This window comes from Protopterus annectens, chromosome 2.part0 (genome assembly GCF_019279795.1).
Source record: "Protopterus annectens isolate FY-2018-M chromosome 2.part0, PAN1.0, whole genome shotgun sequence".
Classification (NCBI taxonomy): domain Eukaryota; kingdom Metazoa; phylum Chordata; order Ceratodontiformes; family Protopteridae; genus Protopterus; species Protopterus annectens.
In genome coordinates this window covers 1706514492-1706533608 of record NC_056728.1, presented here as the reverse complement: position 1 = coordinate 1706533608, position 19117 = coordinate 1706514492, and the positions used below count along the sequence as shown (strand labels likewise).

Genomic DNA, 19117 nt, shown 5'->3' with positions numbered 1-19117 from the left:
TAACTAGGCCATCCAAAGACTTCTCAAGTGGCAACATCTTAGACTGGATTCTAGTCTCCCATCCCCATAACTACACTGACAGTGGAACCCTTCCTGACCCCTCAGTGATCATCTTCCCATCTTCACTACACGTCTTCCAACTCCCTTACAAGTTACTCACAATTACATAACTACCAGATTCCATAAAAATTTCAACCCTGACGCTTTTCCAGTAACCTTAAATCTATTAATTGGACTCCCTTAAAAACCCTACCACTAGAAAATGCAGTATCCCACTTTAACACTACCTTCCTAAACATCCTAAATAATCATGCTCCCCTAATAACCAAAAGAATAAAAAGGAAAGCAGCCCCCTGGCTAACTAAAAATACAATTACTTCCATGCGACTCAGAGACAAAACATGGACACAATACAAGAAAAACAAATCTACTTCAAACCTCAATCAATACAAAAATATACGTAACTCAGTGAAAAAACTTATCTCAATAGACCGGCAAAATTACTTTATTTACCTTCAAAACAATCATAAAACTAACCCACGAAAATTCTGGACAAGTATAAATTCACTCTTAAAACCTGGTACTATAGAAAACCCAAACCCCAGCCCAGACTCACAGGACATAGATCTTGCTACCCAATTCAACTGTTTCTTCATAGACTCTATTTCTAAACTTACTTCCTCTTTTACACACAACAATTCACCTAATACTTCCTCTTCTGCCAACCAACATCCCCCTCCTACTCCTTTGTCTCATTCACCCTCACCTCAATCTCCTCCTCATACTCCTTTGTCCCATTCATCTCCACCTCAATCACACCCTTTCTCAATTAAACCTACTCCTACTGCTACCATAAGAAAACTCCTACAGAAATTAAAACCAGGCACCAATGCCCCTGACAACATTCCCTCATATTATCTCAGTATTGCTGCTGATGCCATTGCCCTCCCTATCAGCATCCTCATCAATCGCTCTATCCAAGAAGGTCTTGTTCCCGAATCCTGGAAGAAAGCCTATATTATTCCTCTACACAACGGTGGAAATAATACTAACATCTCCAATTTCCGTCCTATAGCCATCCTCTCTCCCATTTCTAAAGTCTTGGAGAAATGTATCCACCTTCAACTCCTTCCCCACCTCTTGGACAACAATCAAATAACCCCTACCCAACATGGATTCAGACCCCATCATAGTACTATGACAGCCCTTCTATCTTTCCTCGAAACTGTTAACAAAGCTAGGGATTCTGGACTCATTGTATCTACCACTCTTCTTGATCTTTCCAAGGCCTTTGATACTATATCCCATAACCTACTTCTTACTAAACTATCTAATCTAAACCTTTCTCTCACTTCACTCCACTGGTTTAACAGCTATCTCTCCAACAGACAACAAGCAGTCAAATGGAAAAGAGCCACTTCCTCCTTACTAAATACCTCTACAGGTGGCGCACAAGGCTCCATCCTGGGCCCCTTCTCTTCAATATTTTCATTAATGACTTTTATCACGCTATCCCTCAAGCTAATATTATTCAATATGCAGATGATTCCACAATCATCTGCACTGCCTCATCCATACCAACTCTACTAAAGCTTACCCAGGAAGCCTTCTCCACCACTGAAAATTGGATGAAAGACAACCATCTAGCCCTTAATGCTACTAAAACCAAACTCATGATATTTACCCCATCAAAAAATACTAACATCGATCTTAAATCATTCTCCATCTATAGCCATAATAACATTCCCCTTGAGCTTGTATCAGAAACCAAACTATTAGGAGTCCAAATCGATGACCAGTTTAAATTCCACTCCCATCTGCTAAAAAACATAAAAAAAAACACACCAAAAACTTGGAATGCTCTACCGTCATAATCGCTTTCTTAGCCCAGCTACCAAAATTACACTCTCAACTACATTTCTCTTACCCTCCCTCCTCTATGGAGCACCCCTTCTCACTAACCTCCAATCTTCCCTCAAAACCAAACTATCCTCTTGTTACAATAAAATTGCCAAATTTGCCACTTCTAACAAATCATCTATACACCACTGTGAACCACTCCACCAACTAAAATGGTTAGAACTACCCAACTACCTCTCATATACCCAACTCACATATGCTTATAAACTGATTTTCCAGCCATCCCTCTGCCCCTCACTCTCTTCTACCTTTAAAATGCACCACACACAAAGACAGCTAAGATCAAACAATCAAAACCTTATAGAAATACACAGACCCCACCACCCTCCTGGACAAAACCTCCTGTCCTTCTCTCTAGCACGCTCATGGAACTCCCTTCCTCCCTCTATTCGTACTATCACAAGCCTCCCATCCTTCAAAAAATCACTCCACTCTTATCTATCTTCTTCATGGCAATGCTCCTGCTCTCACCCTTCATAACCTATTATTTCATCTTGTAACTCTTTCAGCTCTGACTACTCTGACTATACGAACACCAAGCAGCATATTTTTGTTTTTTAATTTGGTGTAACTCTTATTGCCTTGTTTCAGCTGTTTTCTGCACGATTTATTACGTACATTGTACTATGTTTTACCCCAGCAAATGTATATGTATTTCCCCTGTACTTGTTACTTTTCTCATGTTGAACCCCATGTAATGTCTATGTATATCCTCATTCTCTGTTAAATATGTATGTGGAGCTTTTCTCCCCAGGACTCCATTGAAAACGGGTTCTTGAGCCCAATGGACTATCCTGGTTAAACAAATGCAAATAAATAAAATAAAATAAATAAATCTCCAATAATAATTTCTGATCATGCACCAATAATTACCAAGATAAAAATGCAGGGTAATGAAGATACCACTTACTTCAGTAATGAAGAAGGCACTTCTCCACCTTCCATTTAAGGAGAGGAATTTAAGGTAGTGGAAATTATCTGGAAGTTATTAGGGAAGAGAAAAAGTACTCCAAAAGTTACAGCTACTAAGTGGAATAAAATGAAAGTGGTGTTTAAAAATAGGGTAGAAAAATAAGAGAGACCGTTAAGAAGTAATAAGAATAATTTATAGGGGCTGACAAAGACTGTAGTATTACAAAATAGGGGGAGTCTAAAAGAACAAATAGAAGCACAACTGCAGAATGCTGAAGAGAAAATATGGAAATACCTGGATATGTTTTTTTATCTTTAGAAAAGACTGCTGTTAAGCAACTGTTTTTAGTGATAACTACAAAGCACAAAAAGGTTTGGCACAATGACTTAAGCAAAAGAAAGTAGAAAGGGTTGTTGGCAAACTTAAGAAGCCTATAACAAGAAAAATAACAAGTGATCCTGTGCAGGGATTAAAATATATTTTGGAAATTTTATGAAAATTTATATACAGCAGAAAAGTGGGGAAATCAAGAAAGCACAAATATAAATATTTATGTAAGATTTAAATATGCTAAGGTTAGAGGTAGAGGAGGCTCAACAACTATTATACCATGACCCCCCCCCCAAAACGTGCATGCTGATTGGCCAGCGTGCCCGTTGTAAATCGAGATATACTAATGGAAAAAGGTCCGGTTGCGGACTTTTCCATTAGTATAACTGGTTTTTTTAAAACACTGTCTCGCTATGTTAAAAGGGTTTAACATAGCGAGACAGCTTTAAAATAAGCAACGGAGATCTCCGTTGCTTATTTTAAAGCTGTCTCGCTATGTTAAACCCATTTAACATAGCGAGACAGTGTTTAAAAGCAATGGAGAAAGCAAGATCTCCGTTGCTTTTTATGTCTCGCCATGTTAAATGAGTTTAACATAGCGAGACAGTTTTAAAATAAGCAACGGAGATGTCCGTTGCTTATTTTAAAACTGTCTCGCTATGTTAAACTCATTTAACATAGCAAGACACTAAAAGGCAACGGAGATCTTGCTTTCTCCGCTGATTTTGCCCACAGCTCTGATGTACCGCGCAGGCGCAGTACATCAGAACTGCCGATGCCAGACATCTGCGGAAGGGCAGTAAACAGGCATTATACTATGCCATTATTTAAGAAAAGTAACAGTTTCTTTTCTTAAATAATGTCATATATAATAACCACTTCTGGGTGTGGGTAATGCTAATTTACCCACAGTTGGCTTTGTTTGGTCCTTCGGGCTTCACTGACCAAACCACGCCAACCGTGGGTAAATTTAGCATTACCCACACCCAGGCGTGGGTTATTGCTATAACAGTTGATAGGAGCAGATGTGAAAAAAATGGTGATGTTTAACAAGTATGTAGGAAAGTCACAAGGAATAGATGGTATTCCAGTGGAAGTTTGGAAGCTAGGAGGGAAGAAAACAATCACGATTTGGAAGGTTTTGTTTAACAGTATTGTAAAAGGAAAGGGGGGGCACCAACATCCTGAAAAAATGCTGTGGTGGCTGCAATAAAGACCCATCTGATCCAGCGTCACATAGGCCCGTTTCAATTTTAAACTATGATTACAACGTGTTTGTGTCTATAACGGCTAAAAGTATTGCAAAGTGATGCCAAAATTGATCTATATGAACCAATCTGGTTTTGTGGAGGGAAGGCATACATTTAACAACATTAATGGAGCAACTGATGATCCCGAAGAAAGCAGAATGTAAGAAAATACCACTGTTATTTGCAGAGAAATCATTTGACAGAGTAAGCTGGGATTTTATGAGTAGGGCAATGGAACCACTTGCATTTCCTGACAGAATAATGAAATTAATTAGAAGGATTTTTGAAGGACTTGGGGCAGAGATCAAGGAGGGAAGGTTCCTCTCTGATGAGTTGTGTCTGAAGAGAGGAACCAGGCAGGGCTGTCCTCTTTCCCCTTTGCCCTTTACATTATATTTAGAACCACTGGCAAAGAATATAAGGGACTCAGAAATTTGGGGATGAAACTGGTATGATGTTTAAGAAAAGTTGGATTTATATGCAGATGATATTACTTTGTATATAATGAAACCAGAAAAGCATATCTCAGTGTTGTAAAGTATTCTGATAGTTTTTTTTTTCAGGATATAAAATACATGAAAACAAAACAAAGGCTATAGCTAAAAGCTATAAACGATGCATCCACACATGCATTGGTCTAGCAATACCCATATTTAAGGGGACATAAATATGGATGGGTCTACTTCATTTGCTCTAACTTCCAATTGACTGACACCCATTTGCCTGACCCCATTTGACCGACACTTCATTTGACTGACAAGTATTATTGGCAAGTAAATGGAATATGTCCCCTTCCCCACTGTAGTGCGACTCTGGAGTTAGAATATATAGTTGGGGGGGTGGGAGGCGAAGCAATATGAAAGCAAAACCAAACAATATAATATGAAATTAAGTGGGGGCCTTCACCCCCCCACACCCCCCCATTGTGGGGGGCTGTGCCTCCCAGACCCCACAACTATATATTCTAACTCCAGGGTCGCACTACAGTGGGGAAGGAGACATATTCCATTTACTTGTCAGTCAAATGAAGTGTCGGGCAAATGAAGTGTCGGTCAAATGAAATTTCGGTCATTTGGCCTCGGGCAAATGAAGTGCCGGGTCAAATGAAATTTCGGTCATTTGGTCTCGGGCAAATGGGTGTCCGTCAATTGGAAGTTAGGGCAAATGAAGTAGACCCCTATGGATTAAAATGGATTTAGTCATGGCAGCTAAGGTTATGTGGAAAGAGACTAAACAAAAGATAATTCAAAAACTGAGAAACTGGAAGCTCTTACATACAGATGTGCATAGCAAGATACAAGCAGTAAAAATGTTTTAGTCTCTAATTCTAGACACAAGTCAGGCATATTTTTTATCAAGCAGAAGAGAAGTTGTGCATAGTAAAAGAGTTGAAAAATTTTATTTGGAAGTGAAAGAGTCAAGTGAGATATGTTGATCACCCCAACAGAACAAGGAGATTTAGTATTACCTGACTTGAAGGGATATTTTAGCATTACACAGGTAAGGCTCTCAGACATAACACAAGCAGATATCTACAATTCATGTTTGTCCACTGCCCTACATTCCTTGACTCCTTGTTTGGCGGATGGACAGTGGAGTTTTGTTCGGCTAGCTCCTTTTTGATGGCTGCTGTAACAATAACATCAAGCAGAACACCTTTGCTCCAATGTGGACGACCAGAGGGCAGGCTAAGGAACCTATCGGGACACTTAGGAATAGGGTCAACCATGACTGGTTCCTTCCAGGCCCAGCAAGAAATTAAATCTATCAGTTCATCTACCAGAAGAGACAGCCAGTGCTCAGATGGGCCTGCCCTGAAACCTTCCAGAAACTGATTCCTCAGAAGGAGGTGGTTGAGAGGACCAACTACCTTTCTGCCTAAGGAATTCTAGGACGTCTCTGAAAGAGACACCATCGGGGTGATGATCAGGGCAATCCTTCTTCCTCATCAAAATCGGAGTCCTCAGTGACAGACTCCATAGGGGAGTCTATGTACCTCCTTTAACACTTTTTCTTCCGAAGGACCTCCTCTGTGGTGTGTTCTGGGTTGGTACTGCAAGAAGGGGAGGCTCCCAGGGGAGAAGGGGTATGGAGGCTCCTCGGGGCAGGCTGATCTATGGCAGGAGTGACAGGTTCAGTGCTCAGATCTGATGAAAGACGGGGCAGACTCTGGCTGCGAGAAGACAACTCTCTGATCATAGAAAAGGCCTTTTCTGCAACCCAAAAGGCTGACAGACCCAAGGAAACCCTCTCCCTCAGAGCCAAAGTCAACAGAGGACAGAGAGCACAGTCACCCATGGATCCGAGGCCTCCCAACATAACCGGACCTGAGCTGTCAACAGCCAAAGCCCCAAAGGGAAGGGACAGATCTGACAAAGTCAGAAACGAAGGCAACCACCTACAGTCAGTGCCGACATCTTGGATCTGGGACCCACTCTGATCTAACAAAAACATAGCAGGGCTGGTCAGGGATGTAGTCAGAGTCAAGAAAGGGAACTTCCTCAGATCAGACATCTACTCTCTCAGCAAATCAGGATCCTGGGTTGCCGAAACCAAGAGATGGATTGGAAAAGGAGTCTGCAAAGTAGGAGATGGAGCACTCATGGATCCAAGATAGGACAGAGATGGCAAGACCCCCATCTGAATCTGTGCCCTGAGGAACTTCCGCACCATTCTGTCCATATAGGCCTCAGTGAAACTTCAGGAAGACCTGGAAGAAGATGAAGAGAAAGCATGCCTGGATTTCATAGATGTCTGAAAAACCTTGGTAAGAAGGACTTGGAGAGACAGGTTATAGTTGAAAAGCAGGTGGATGGCTCCTAAACATGGGATACAAAGCCTTTAGATCTGAAGATGATCTAGGATATCCTGAAATAAGTATAGGACCTTCCTGATCTGAGGCCATAGGATCCAAAAAGGACTTTGATCCACCCAGGGCCAAAGCAATCAGGTCTGAAGGGTCTTTGGACCTGAAGGTTTAGCAGCACATGGATCCAAGGGCAACAGATCTGAAGAGGTTTTTGGATCCGATGTCTTCTTGGTTGCACTCTGATCCAGAGAAGTCGGATTTGAGAGTCTTGGTCTTCTCGGACTCCGATAACACAAAAACGGACTGAAATCAAGTTACCTCTGGTCAACAGTAAAGTCCAAAGAAGAATCAAAATGAAAAAAAAACAGACCAGCAAAGTCAGAAAGCAAAGTTTAATATTTACCAAGTTAAAATCCACAAAGTTGAAAACACAAAGTTGGAAATGCAAAGCTTCTGGGTTACACCACCCTTCCTCAGTGCAGTCCACTTTGTGGATTTTAACTTGGTAAATATTAAAAGTACAGTTGTGTACACTTATCATAAAGCCCAGCAAGGTTAACCCACTAGTGATGACTGCAACAGTGAAACACAAAGAACATCTTAGCTTCCTGTCCAGAAAGGCATAAGGGATGAGTCCGTGTCCAAATGCCCTTACAACAGTCACAACAATAACAACAGAAATAACTCTCCTTAAACCAATTTTTAAGTTTCTAAACTGTTAAACTTCTAAATTTTTTTTTTTTTAATAAAATGATAACGGAGAGCCAATGGCATGAAAGGAAGGTAGAGGAGGAAACGCTTCCTAATGCATGCAAAGTCTAATAAGGAAGGGGAGAAAAGAAAATCAGTAGAACAATATATGTATGTGTATGTATGCAGGGTCTATATTAGAACACTGAACTTTCAAAATTTCGAGTGTTCTAATATCAAACCCTATCAATCGAAAATTTAAAACATCGAACATACAGAACAGCAAATTTTTTCCTAGGAAAAAATTTGCTGTTCCAAAACACATGCACACAACACAAGCACACCAAACAAACAGCAATCCACACACATACACCTAAACTCTTACACCTAACTATCCACTTAACTTAACCCAAACCCTAACCCTAAGGTCCGTCACTGTCGCACAGTCACCTCACCCGTGCTCTAACACTAACTCACCTACCCCGCCCTAACCCTTACGTCCACACAATCGCACACTTACCTGACCCGCGCCCTAACCCTAATTCACCTAACCCGCCCTAACCCACACATCTACACAGTCGCACAATTACCTGAACCCGACCTGTAACTTTCCACCACAGCGCTGAAAATACCGAAGCAACAGAAACAGACAACCAAATTCTTTCCCTAGGAAAAAATTTGTTTTTCTGTTTCTTCGATATTTTCAGCATTCACTGAAAACGGGTCGATATTAGAACACTCGAACTTATGAAAGTTCGGTGTTCTAATATAGACCCTGTATGTATATGTGTGTGTGTGTGTATACATATATATATATATATATATATATATATATATATATATATATATATATATATATATATATATATATATATATATATATATATACATACATGTATGTATATATCAAGTTTGCAAAATTTATCACTAAAGTCTGAATGCAATGCGTGGCAAACGAGATCTGGGGAATTAAGGAAGGTATGGTGCATTATGGAAACAGGGAGGAGCTTGAGACTCAGATCCTAAGTCTGGGAAAAGCAGCCAAGTCGGATCAGAGACCCATCGGAGAGGAAGAATGAAAAGGACAACATCAGATCCAGTTGTTTAAAATGTGATAATTAATAGGGCATATAAAAGAATGCACAACATCTATAGGAAGTAATCAGAAGAGGTCAGAAAAGATTGGAAGGAGAGATCAGATACGCAATTCACAATGAAACAATGGGAGGGACATATGTATGGCTACCAAATATGCAAGAAAATCTAGAAAATTTAAACTTTTTGTCTGGAAGTGTTTGCATAGATACTTTTATACCCCAAGTAGACGGCAAAGAATTTTTCCTCAGATTGATGGCAAATGTTGGAGGAGCGATGGGGAAGAAAAAGGTGGCTCGGAACCTATATTTCGGGAGTGTAATGAGTTGACGGACTTTGAAAATTCCATACAGAGTAATCTGTCAGGAATACTGGGCAAGGCAAATGAGTGTAAGTAAGGGAATGATTGTTTTGAGCTGGGATACAGGATCTGAATTGCCTAGACATAAGTAAGGCCTTGTTAAGTTTAATTCCAGTGGCTGCCAAAAAAGCAAAAATAAATAAAAAACAAAATTCAAACCAACTATACAGGAATACTGTAAGAGAGAGAAAAGAACAGGATTCAGAAAAAGATAGGAGTAAATTACACCAAAAAAAATGGTAATTGTGGGAACAATGCATGCAAAAAATGTTTTGGAGGAGGAATGAGGTTTAAGAGAAGACAGGAATTGAATATTTTGTGTAATGTTGCATAGGTTATTTGATATATAACAATATATGGGATGTATAATGTTTGTAAATGGGAACTTGTTAATATGGTTTAATTACTTTTACATAAATGTAACTTTGCCTATGTCACAAGTAATCATCTTCTTTCGGCTGTTCCCGTTAGGGGTCACCACAGCAGATCATCTGTTTCCATTTCCTCCTGTCCTCTGCATCTTGCTCTGTCACAACAACCACCGGCATGTCCTCTCTCATCAAATTCATAAACCTTATCTTACGCCTTTCTCTTTTCCTGTTACCTGGTAGCTTCATCCTTAGCATCTTTTTCCCAATATACTCAGCATCCCTCCTCAGCACGTCCAAACCAACGTAATCTTGCCTCTCTGGCTTTGCCTCCAAACCTTCCAACCTGAGCTGAACCTCTAATATACTTGCTCTAGATTCTGTCCACCCTTGTCACACGCAGTGCAAATCTTAACATCTTTCACTCTGCCACATCCAGCTCTAACTCCTGCCTTTTTGTCAATGCCACTGTCTCCAACCCATATAACATAGCTGGTCTCACTACCCTCTTGTAGACCTTCCCTTTCACTCTTACTGGTACTAGTCTGTCACAAATCACTCCTGACACTTCTCCACCCACTCCATCCTGCCTGCACTCTCTTCCACACTCACCATTACTCTGAACTACTGATCCCAAGTATTTAAACTCATCCACCTTCACCACCTCTACTCCTTGCATCCTCACCATTCCTCTATCCTCCCTCTCATTCACACACATACATTCTGTCTTAGTCCTGCTGGCCTTCATTCCTCTTCTCTCTAGAGCATATCTCCCCATCTCTCCAGGGTCTCCTCCACCTGTTCCCTACTCTCACTACAGATCACAATGTCATCTGCAAATATCATAGTCCACGGGGACTCCTGTCTGATCTCATCTGTCAACCTGTCCATCACCATTGCAAATAAGAAAGGGCTCAAAGCTGATCCTTGATGTAATCCCACCTCCACCTTAAAAGCATCCGTCACTCCCTCCGTAGACCTCACCGCTGTCACACTACCCTCGTACATATCCTGTAGCACTCTTACATACTTCTCTGACACTCCCTACTTCCTCATACAATACCACAACTCCTCTCTAGGCACCCTGTCATATGCTTTCTCTAGTCTACAAAAACAAAATGCATCTCCTTCTGACCTTCTCTGTACTTCTCCATCAACACTCTCAGAGCAAACATCGCATCTGTAGTGCTCTTTCCCGGCATGAGACCACACTGCTGATCACTAATCATCACGTCCCTTCTTAACCTTGCTTCCACTACTCTTTCCCATAACTTCATGCTGTGACTGATAATTTAATCCCTCTGTAGTTACTACAGCTCTACACATCACCCTTATTCTTAAAAATCAGTACCAAAACACTTTCTCCATTCCTCAGGCATCCTCTCACTTTCCAAGATTTCATTAAACAATCTGGTTAAAAACTTCACTGCCATTTCACCTAAACACCTCCATGCTTCTACAGGCATGTCAACCCCTCAAAGTACTCTTTCCATCTGCTCAACATACACTCCTCACTTGTGAGTATGTTTCCCTCATTATCCTTTATCACCTTTACCTGCTGCACACCTTTCCTAGCTCGGTCCCTCTGTCTAGCCAATCGATACAGGTCCTTTTCTCCCTCCTTAGTGTCCAACCTTTCATACAACTCTTCACATGCCTTATCCTTCACCTTCGCCACCTCTCTCTTTGCCATGCACCACATCTCCTTATACTCCTGTCTACTTTCATCTCTCTGACAATCCCACTTCTTCTTTGCCAACCTCTGTCTCTGTATACTCTCCTGTACCTCCTTATTCCACCACCACGTCTCCTTGTTGTCCTTCCTCTTCCCAGATGTCATACCAAGCACCCTTCTAGCAGTCTCTCGTACTAGCTCTGCTGTAGTTGCCCAGCTATTTGGTAACTCTTCACTGTCACCCAGTGCCTGTCTTAACTCATCCCTGAACTCCACCAAAAAATTACCCTTTTTCAATTTCCACCATTTGATCCTTGGTGCTGCCCTCACACTCCTCCTCCTCTTCTTGATCACCAACGTCATCTTACAAGCCACCATCCTATGCTGCCTAACTACACTTTCCCCGGTCACCAATTTACAGTTTCCAATCTCCTTCAAATTGGCACTCCTACATAAGATATAATTCACCTGTGTGCATCTTCCTCCACTCTTGTGTGTCACCCTATGCTCCTCCCTCTTGTTAAAATGCGTATTCACCACAGCCATGTCCATCCTTTTCGCAAAATCTGCTACCACCCGAGCTTCTGCATTCCTTTAACACCATACCTACCCATCACTTCCTCATCCCCTCTGTTCCCTTCACCAACATGCCCACTGAAATCTGATCCACAAGTAATAAATTTAATAAAGGTGTTTTAAAAAAAAATCTTCTCACCAGCCAAGTAGGAACTGACAGCTCATGAAGTTCAAATGTCATCCCAACAACAGTTTTTCCTGGAAGAGTGCATGGCTGACATCCAGGCACCTGTTCTTTTACTAACCCTAGATAATGGAAGGGACTCTCCTATACCTGCACTGTGCACACACAACCTCATTCCACCTCGAATAAAGTCAGGCGTAACTCTAACTCTTCTCCCCATTTCTAGATAGCAAAGCTAAAATGCCAACCCTTATGGATGTACCAAGTATTATGTTTCTTGCCCGGACAGCAGAGGCAATGAAGGTGTGGACCTTTGCTGAAGATCTAGCAGCCACAGGAAAGTTATAAAGGTTTGGATTTTATAAGCCTTGAACTTGCCCATTAGGAATTTATAAATAGATATCTGAAGTGTACAAGTGGCAGAAAAAATGAGAAGCTCACTGGTTCCATCTACTCTCCTAGCCATTTATAAATAGATATCTGAAGTGCACAAGTGGCAAGAAAAATGAGAAGTTCATTGGTTCCATCTATTCTACTAGCCTAGCTTGTGGCAGTGGAGTGCACTGGAAGGAACCTCACATGGACAAGAGAGAAAAAATAGCCAAGGTGATGATAGCAGAACAGGGCATCCTAACAGTTACCCACTACAGAAAGTCCTCAAAGTCAATGTGCAGCTTTAGTGCTAGTCCAAACTCTACTGCACTGCACATTTTGCACAAGTAGTAGTTTGGTGGATCCACTGACAACAGCAGACCTTAGAGTAAAAGAAATTGAAGATTTTACACAGTACAATGGCACACAACTTCAAAGAAAATGAAGCACTTGCAGAAAACTCGGGACACATACTTCAAAGACTACTGAATTAACTTCAGTCAACCAACTATAAATAGAAGTTATGTCCTTACCATAACGTTCCATGTGGAGTGTTCATCTCGCCTTTGTTCTTACACATGGGTTCGGAGCCGATCCTCAGCTCTGCGGTGCGACCTCTTGCAAGCTCTGCATCGAGAAGAAGCTCGAGACAATCTAATACCCACAATCCCCCTCTGCCTTTACCTCAGATCTAGTTTGCAAGCAAACCAATCTATATAAAAGCACATTCATGCTTACACACATAACATATCTAAACAGACACATATAAACATATATGTGTATACCAACTATGTACACAGAATAATAGCAGTAGCAAAAAATGCTTCTGGCCAGGCATCAAAGAACGTTCTTCCTAAGGGTGGGAGGGTGGGACTGTAAGAACAAAGATGAACACTCCACATGGAACGTTATGGTAAGGACATAACTTCTATATGTGATAGTGTTCAATCTCGTTTGTTCTTACACATGGGTAGCGTCCTAGCTCCTTGATCCTGAGGAACTCACGGAGGACGTTCTTGAGCACAGTGGAACCAAAGGTTGCCCTGTCCCTAGAAACCTTGTCTACTTTATAATGAGAAATAAATGTATGTGGTTTAGACCAGGTAGCAGCACAAATAGCATCCAGAGGTAGGCGAGCTGCATGAGCCAAAGGACGAGATATCGATCTTGTGGAATGTCCTTTGGGTTTGTGTAAAAGGGTTGATCTGCAGAATAGACATAGATTATACAATCCGTTAACCATTTAGAAAGAGTTCTTTTGGTAACTGCAAGTCCTTTCCTGCTATCAGCAAAAGCCACAAAGAGTTGATCTGTTTTCCTGTGATCTTTTGTTCTATCCAAATAAAACCTTAGCTGTCTGTGAACATCTAATTTGTGTAACATATACTCCATTTGGTTGGAGTGGTTTTTGAAGAAAGTGGGTAATTCAATGGACTGATTAATATTGTTAATGGAACATACTTTAGGGAGGAAGGATGAATTGGTCAAGAGAAACTCTGTCAGAGTGAAAGATCAAATAAGGGTGCTTGATGGAGAGAGCCTGAAGTTCAGACACTGTCTAGCAGAAGTAATGGCTACCAGAAAGAGAGTTTTCCAGGACAAAAATTTTAATGGGCAAGAAGAGGCAGGTTCAAAAGGGGACAACATTAATTTAGATAGCAACAAGTTTAGACTCCAAGGTGGAGATCTGACCGGTGGTCTAATATGAAAAACTCCTTTTAAAAAGGCTTTACAAAGTCTGTGAGCCATAACAGGAGCTCCACATTCTTCCACATGGAAATAAATGGCAGCCAATTGAACTTTTAGAGTAGCAGGAGAAGCACCCTGATGAAATAAGTCTGTTAAGAACTCTAATATCTTATTCAAAGGAGCTATAAAGGGATCCACATGGTGTGCCTTTGCCCAGAATACAAACCGTTTCCATTTGCTAGTATATGTTTTCGTAGTGGAAGCTTTATGCGAAGCCACTAATATATCCTGGACTGCTGGTGACAAAAGATCAGACCTGGCTAAGTTGGGAATTGGAGCAGCCAAGCTGCTAGATGGGAGTGACTGGAGCACGGGATGGGGAACCCGTGAGTCAATAGATCTGGTTCTGGGTCCAGAATCCAGGGTCCCCGAATGCAGTGTATTTTCAGGAAGGGAAACCAAATTTGATGAGGCCAGAATGGAGCAATGAGGATTATCGTCCTGTGTAGGTTCCTGGCTTTCTGGAGAAACTTGATATCAGAGGAAATGGGGAAATGCGATAGGAGTCCCGGGGCCAATCAGAAACCAGTGCGTCCCTGGGGACTTCCCTGGAGGGTAATAGGGCAAAGTAGCTCCTGCATTTGGCATTCATTGGAGACGCAAACAGGTCGCAGGAAGGCTGCGAAAAATCCTTTCCGCCACTGACTGTTTTAGAGACCACTGCGGTAACAGAATTGCTCTGCTCAGCCTGTCGGCTATGACGTTGGATGACCCGGGATGTGCGTTGCTATTACCACTGCCAAATTCTCATGGCCTCTGCATAGTTGATAGGACTTGGTTCCCCTTGTTTGTTTATGTACCAGACTACCGACATGTTGTCCGTCTGAACTGCAATAGTCCCTAGAGGAAGAAGGGGAGCAAAGTGTTGCAACGCTAGAAACACTGCCCTCAACTCTAGAACATTGATGTGCAGATTGTACTCCAAATTGGTCCATTCGCCTTGGACTGTCTGTCCCTGAAAGATGCCCCCACCCTATCAGGGAAGCGTCCGTGGTCACCGCACAAACGGCCTCCCTTGGAAAGGTTGCACGTTTGAAGCCACCAGTTTAGATCTGTTTTGCAAGTCTTTGTTATAAGAATCTCGTGTGTTAGAGGTAGTTGTTGAAATGACCATTGAGCAAACAGTAGCCATTGTAGGACTCTCATGTGCAGCCTTCCCAGGGGAATTGCAATAAGGGAGGCTGACATGAGGCCCAACACCTTCAGTACTAGTTTTGCAGGAGATTTCCTTGACAAGAGTAGAAGCCGTATGTGAGTCTGCAGTTTTAATATCCTTTCTGGGGGGAGCTTCAGAATTAATTGACGTGTGTTTAACTCTGCTCCTATGAACAAGATATTTTGTGATGGCTGAAGTAAGGATTTTCGGAGATCCCTAGGTGAACACACAGTTGAAGAACATAGTCTCTGGCCTGCAGTAGTTGACACGGGTGGTGGCGAAGGAGCCAGTCGTCCAGATGGAAACACCTGGAATCCCTGACGTCTCAAGTGAGACGCTACCACTGCCATACATTTGGTGAAGACCCTGGGGGCTGAGGTCAGACCAAAGGGCAGGGCTCAAATTGAAAGTGACTGGCTCCCAGCCAGGCATAAATGATCTCTGGATGCCCTGGCCATTTTGATGTGGTAGTATGCATCCTCTAGATCTATTGAGCACATCCACTCGTCCTTCTGTAAGAATGGAAGGATCGATTGAAGCGTGACCATTCGAACTTTTCTTTCTTGTATTGAGGTAGCTTAGGTCTAGAATGGGCCTCCAGTCCCCTGTTTCTTTGGAACTAAAAAGAACCTTGAGTAAGTCCCGAATCCTTGCTGGTCCGCTGGGACTGGCTGGATGACTCTTTTCTAGCAGCTTTGAAATTTCTAAAGCTGCTGGCTCTGCAGATGGGGCGGTACATCTGGGAGTCTTTTCTTTGGAATGGGATAGGATAGGAAGGGTATGGAATAACCTCTGGTAACTATGCTTTTACCCACTTGTCTGTAGTTATACCTTGCCAGGCCTGAGGGTATAAAGCTAGCGACCCGACTGCCTCCAGAGCAGGACAGTCGGGCCTCCTCTCAGGAGTGCTGGAAAGGTTTACCAGGAGTGTATCCCTGTCACCTTGATGTTGCGGACGCCAGGGCGTCTTCCACCTCTGCCCCTCCTCTGCCTCTAGAGGGCATCACCCTGTGTGCCTGAGAAAGACCCTTGGGGTTTTGAAACCACATTTTCCACAGATGCCCTTTGGGGTGGTCGGTCTAGTTGGGGTGAAAACGGACTCCGACAGCAGACAGAGTCTTTCCCTCTTGTTCACACCGGTAAGGGTCTCCTTTACTTTGGGGCCAAAAAGAGTGGCACCGTCAAATGGGGCGTTTGTAAGGAAGACTTGAAGGCTTCCGCATCCAGGATTGTCGAGCAATCGCTGAAGCTGCTGCCTTTCTCGAACCCTCGGCCATGTAAGAAATCAGCCTCATGGATGAGTTAACAATCGATGTTAGGGTATTAAGTTGCGCTGTCACTTTCTCTGAGACAGCTGCATCTGTAGTACCCTGGAGGGTATCTCCCAACTCTTTGACTAGATCCCTCTGCAGATGTGTAAAATGGGTCAAATAGTTCAGGGACCGCATGGAAAAAGCCGCTGAACTAAAACCCATATCTATCCATCGTCCTAGAATCTTTATTAGGCGGATGGACAAGAAGACTCCGACATCTCGCTGCAGCCACCACCCTGCCACTGGAACTCCTTTTGTAAGGTAGGACTTATCCTGAGGTGCTGTGATGTACTTGTTGGTTTCCTTGGAACAGGTTCCACTGTGTCAGGAGCCTCCCCTTGAGCAATAAGTTCCATTAGTTCCGAAGGGGCGGAGGACCCAGGAGGAGGAAGGGCGAGCACCAAATGCCTTCAGCAGAACTGACTCATCCTCAGAAGGGGGAAGGGACTGCCAGTCACCTCTCTGTTTCAGGATCTCCAAAATGTCTGAAAAAGAGACATCTTCTGAAGGTGACTTAGGGGACCCCTCTGACTCATCTAAGTCAGTATCAGATGTTATGGATTCCTGTGGAGAATCCAAGTGTCTCCTCTTACACAGTCTCTTCCTAGGGACTTCCTCGTGGGAGCATCCGAAGAAGCCTTGGCTGAGACACTGGTGCCCGATGTGGCCGTGGGTGCAGATGAAGACAAGGGCCCTTTATGGGGAGGAGAAACTGCTTCTACTGATGTGGTTGTCTGGGTAGACAACACCTTCCTCATCAGCAACCTCCCGGTCCCGTGATCAAGAGTCCCCGGTTCAAGAAATGGGAAGAAAGAGTCGGAACTCGCCTCCGGGTTCACGCGCCCCGAACCAAGAACAGACCGGGTCCGAGACGGACACTGGTCGGTCCCACGGAGTCGAGGTGAGGTTCTGGACCCGAGGGCTCCACAATCAGCAGATCAGCCTCTTCCGGCTCCAAAGACTGAATCGGTCTCGGAGGAGGAATGGATGGAGATACAGGAAGGCCTTCAAGTTTCGACACCAACTGGGTGGAAACCGAAATAAGTTTAGAGAGGGCGAATGCTCCAACAACTTCTGCACCACGCGATCCACATCGACATCGTTTGGAGGAAGAACGGGTCGAAGGAGCCGACCTCAATATGGCCGAAGGAGGGCTCCATCACCGGTTCCAAGACTCGAGGCTCAGGAACCAACACCAGTTGAACACTAGTCTGTGGAACGGTGATCTAACCTTTGAAGAAGAGCTCGGAGCCGATGACTTAGGCTCCGGATTCCTTAGAGGACGATGCCTGGTCAGAAGCATCCAAAGCCTCTTGGAAAGCTGGTTTCAGTAGACCTCTGTCCATCAGTTTCCTCGCCTATCTGTCATGACCCTCCCACTAAAAGAGTGACAGATGGAGCAATCCTCTTGTAAGTGAAGAGGGCCAAGGCAGTAGGAACTGTGGTTGTCAGTGACCGACATTTTTGGCCACATTGACAACGTTTGAAACCAGACTTTGCTTTCTCCGACATAGTATAGCAATATATAACTACAGAAAAACACAGTCAATCCGAGTAAAAAGTCACAATCAGGTTAATGTCAAATCCGGTTAAATTGTCTCAATATGGTAGATGTGAAGGTAGGCCCGATACAAAATACCGAAAATAAGGTTAACGGTACCAAGGAATTCAACAACACAATCACACTTGTTAATACAGCTAATATCAACTAGAATATATTTCTTAATAAAATACAACAAAAAAGTTATATCTTAGCTTAGAAACTCATGCAGCAGCGGCAAACTAGATCTGAGGTAAAGGCAGAGGGGATTGTGGGTATTAGATTGTCTCGAGCTTCTTCTCGATGCAGAGCTTAACCCATAAGAACAAAGATTGAACACTATCACATCAATGTTTTTGCTGTCCACACTGCAAAAATGGGCACTGCGCAGAAATTCAAAGGGGAAAGATACTGCTTCAATATAATTTAAATGATGACAAGAATGGAGTGAACCTACCCAATTACTTTTCTGGGGAAAGGCATTAAAACTAGTATGCCACATTATGAGCTTTTCATGTTCCTACAGCAGACTACTTGGATCTATAAACAATAATGAAATTGTGTGCTGAGGAAAAAGAAAATGTACTCTCCAAACTGTGGAATTAAGAAGCTAAGCAAAATGCTACAGCACCATGCAGTTCTATGCAGGCACCATAGGTTATACAGTTCAAAAGCATATTCTGACAGGATTCCATCACAAGCAGTTCTTAACACTACAGTAATACATCATATCTTACCAGCTGAAATTTCAGAGATTTCTTCAGAATTACTTCCAGTTTCCAACTCTTCATCCTCTTCCTCAGATTCTGCAGTACTGCTATCATCTTCTTCCTCTGAAGCTGTAGCTGATTCTTTCAAATAGGAAAAAAGAGAGAG

General features: G+C 42.7%; 1 protein-coding gene across 1 annotated transcript in view; it reads right to left on the bottom strand.

Annotated features, from left to right (window-relative positions):
- The window catches only part of CDK11A (cyclin dependent kinase 11A), a 2038318-nt gene that overhangs the window by 1160240 nt on the left and 858961 nt on the right, over positions 1-19117 (bottom strand). Inside the window, exon 9 of the mRNA XM_044061756.1 lies at positions 18979-19092. Coding sequence (XP_043917691.1) covers positions 18979-19092 — 114 coding nt within the window. The remainder of the gene's footprint in view (positions 1-18978; positions 19093-19117) is intronic.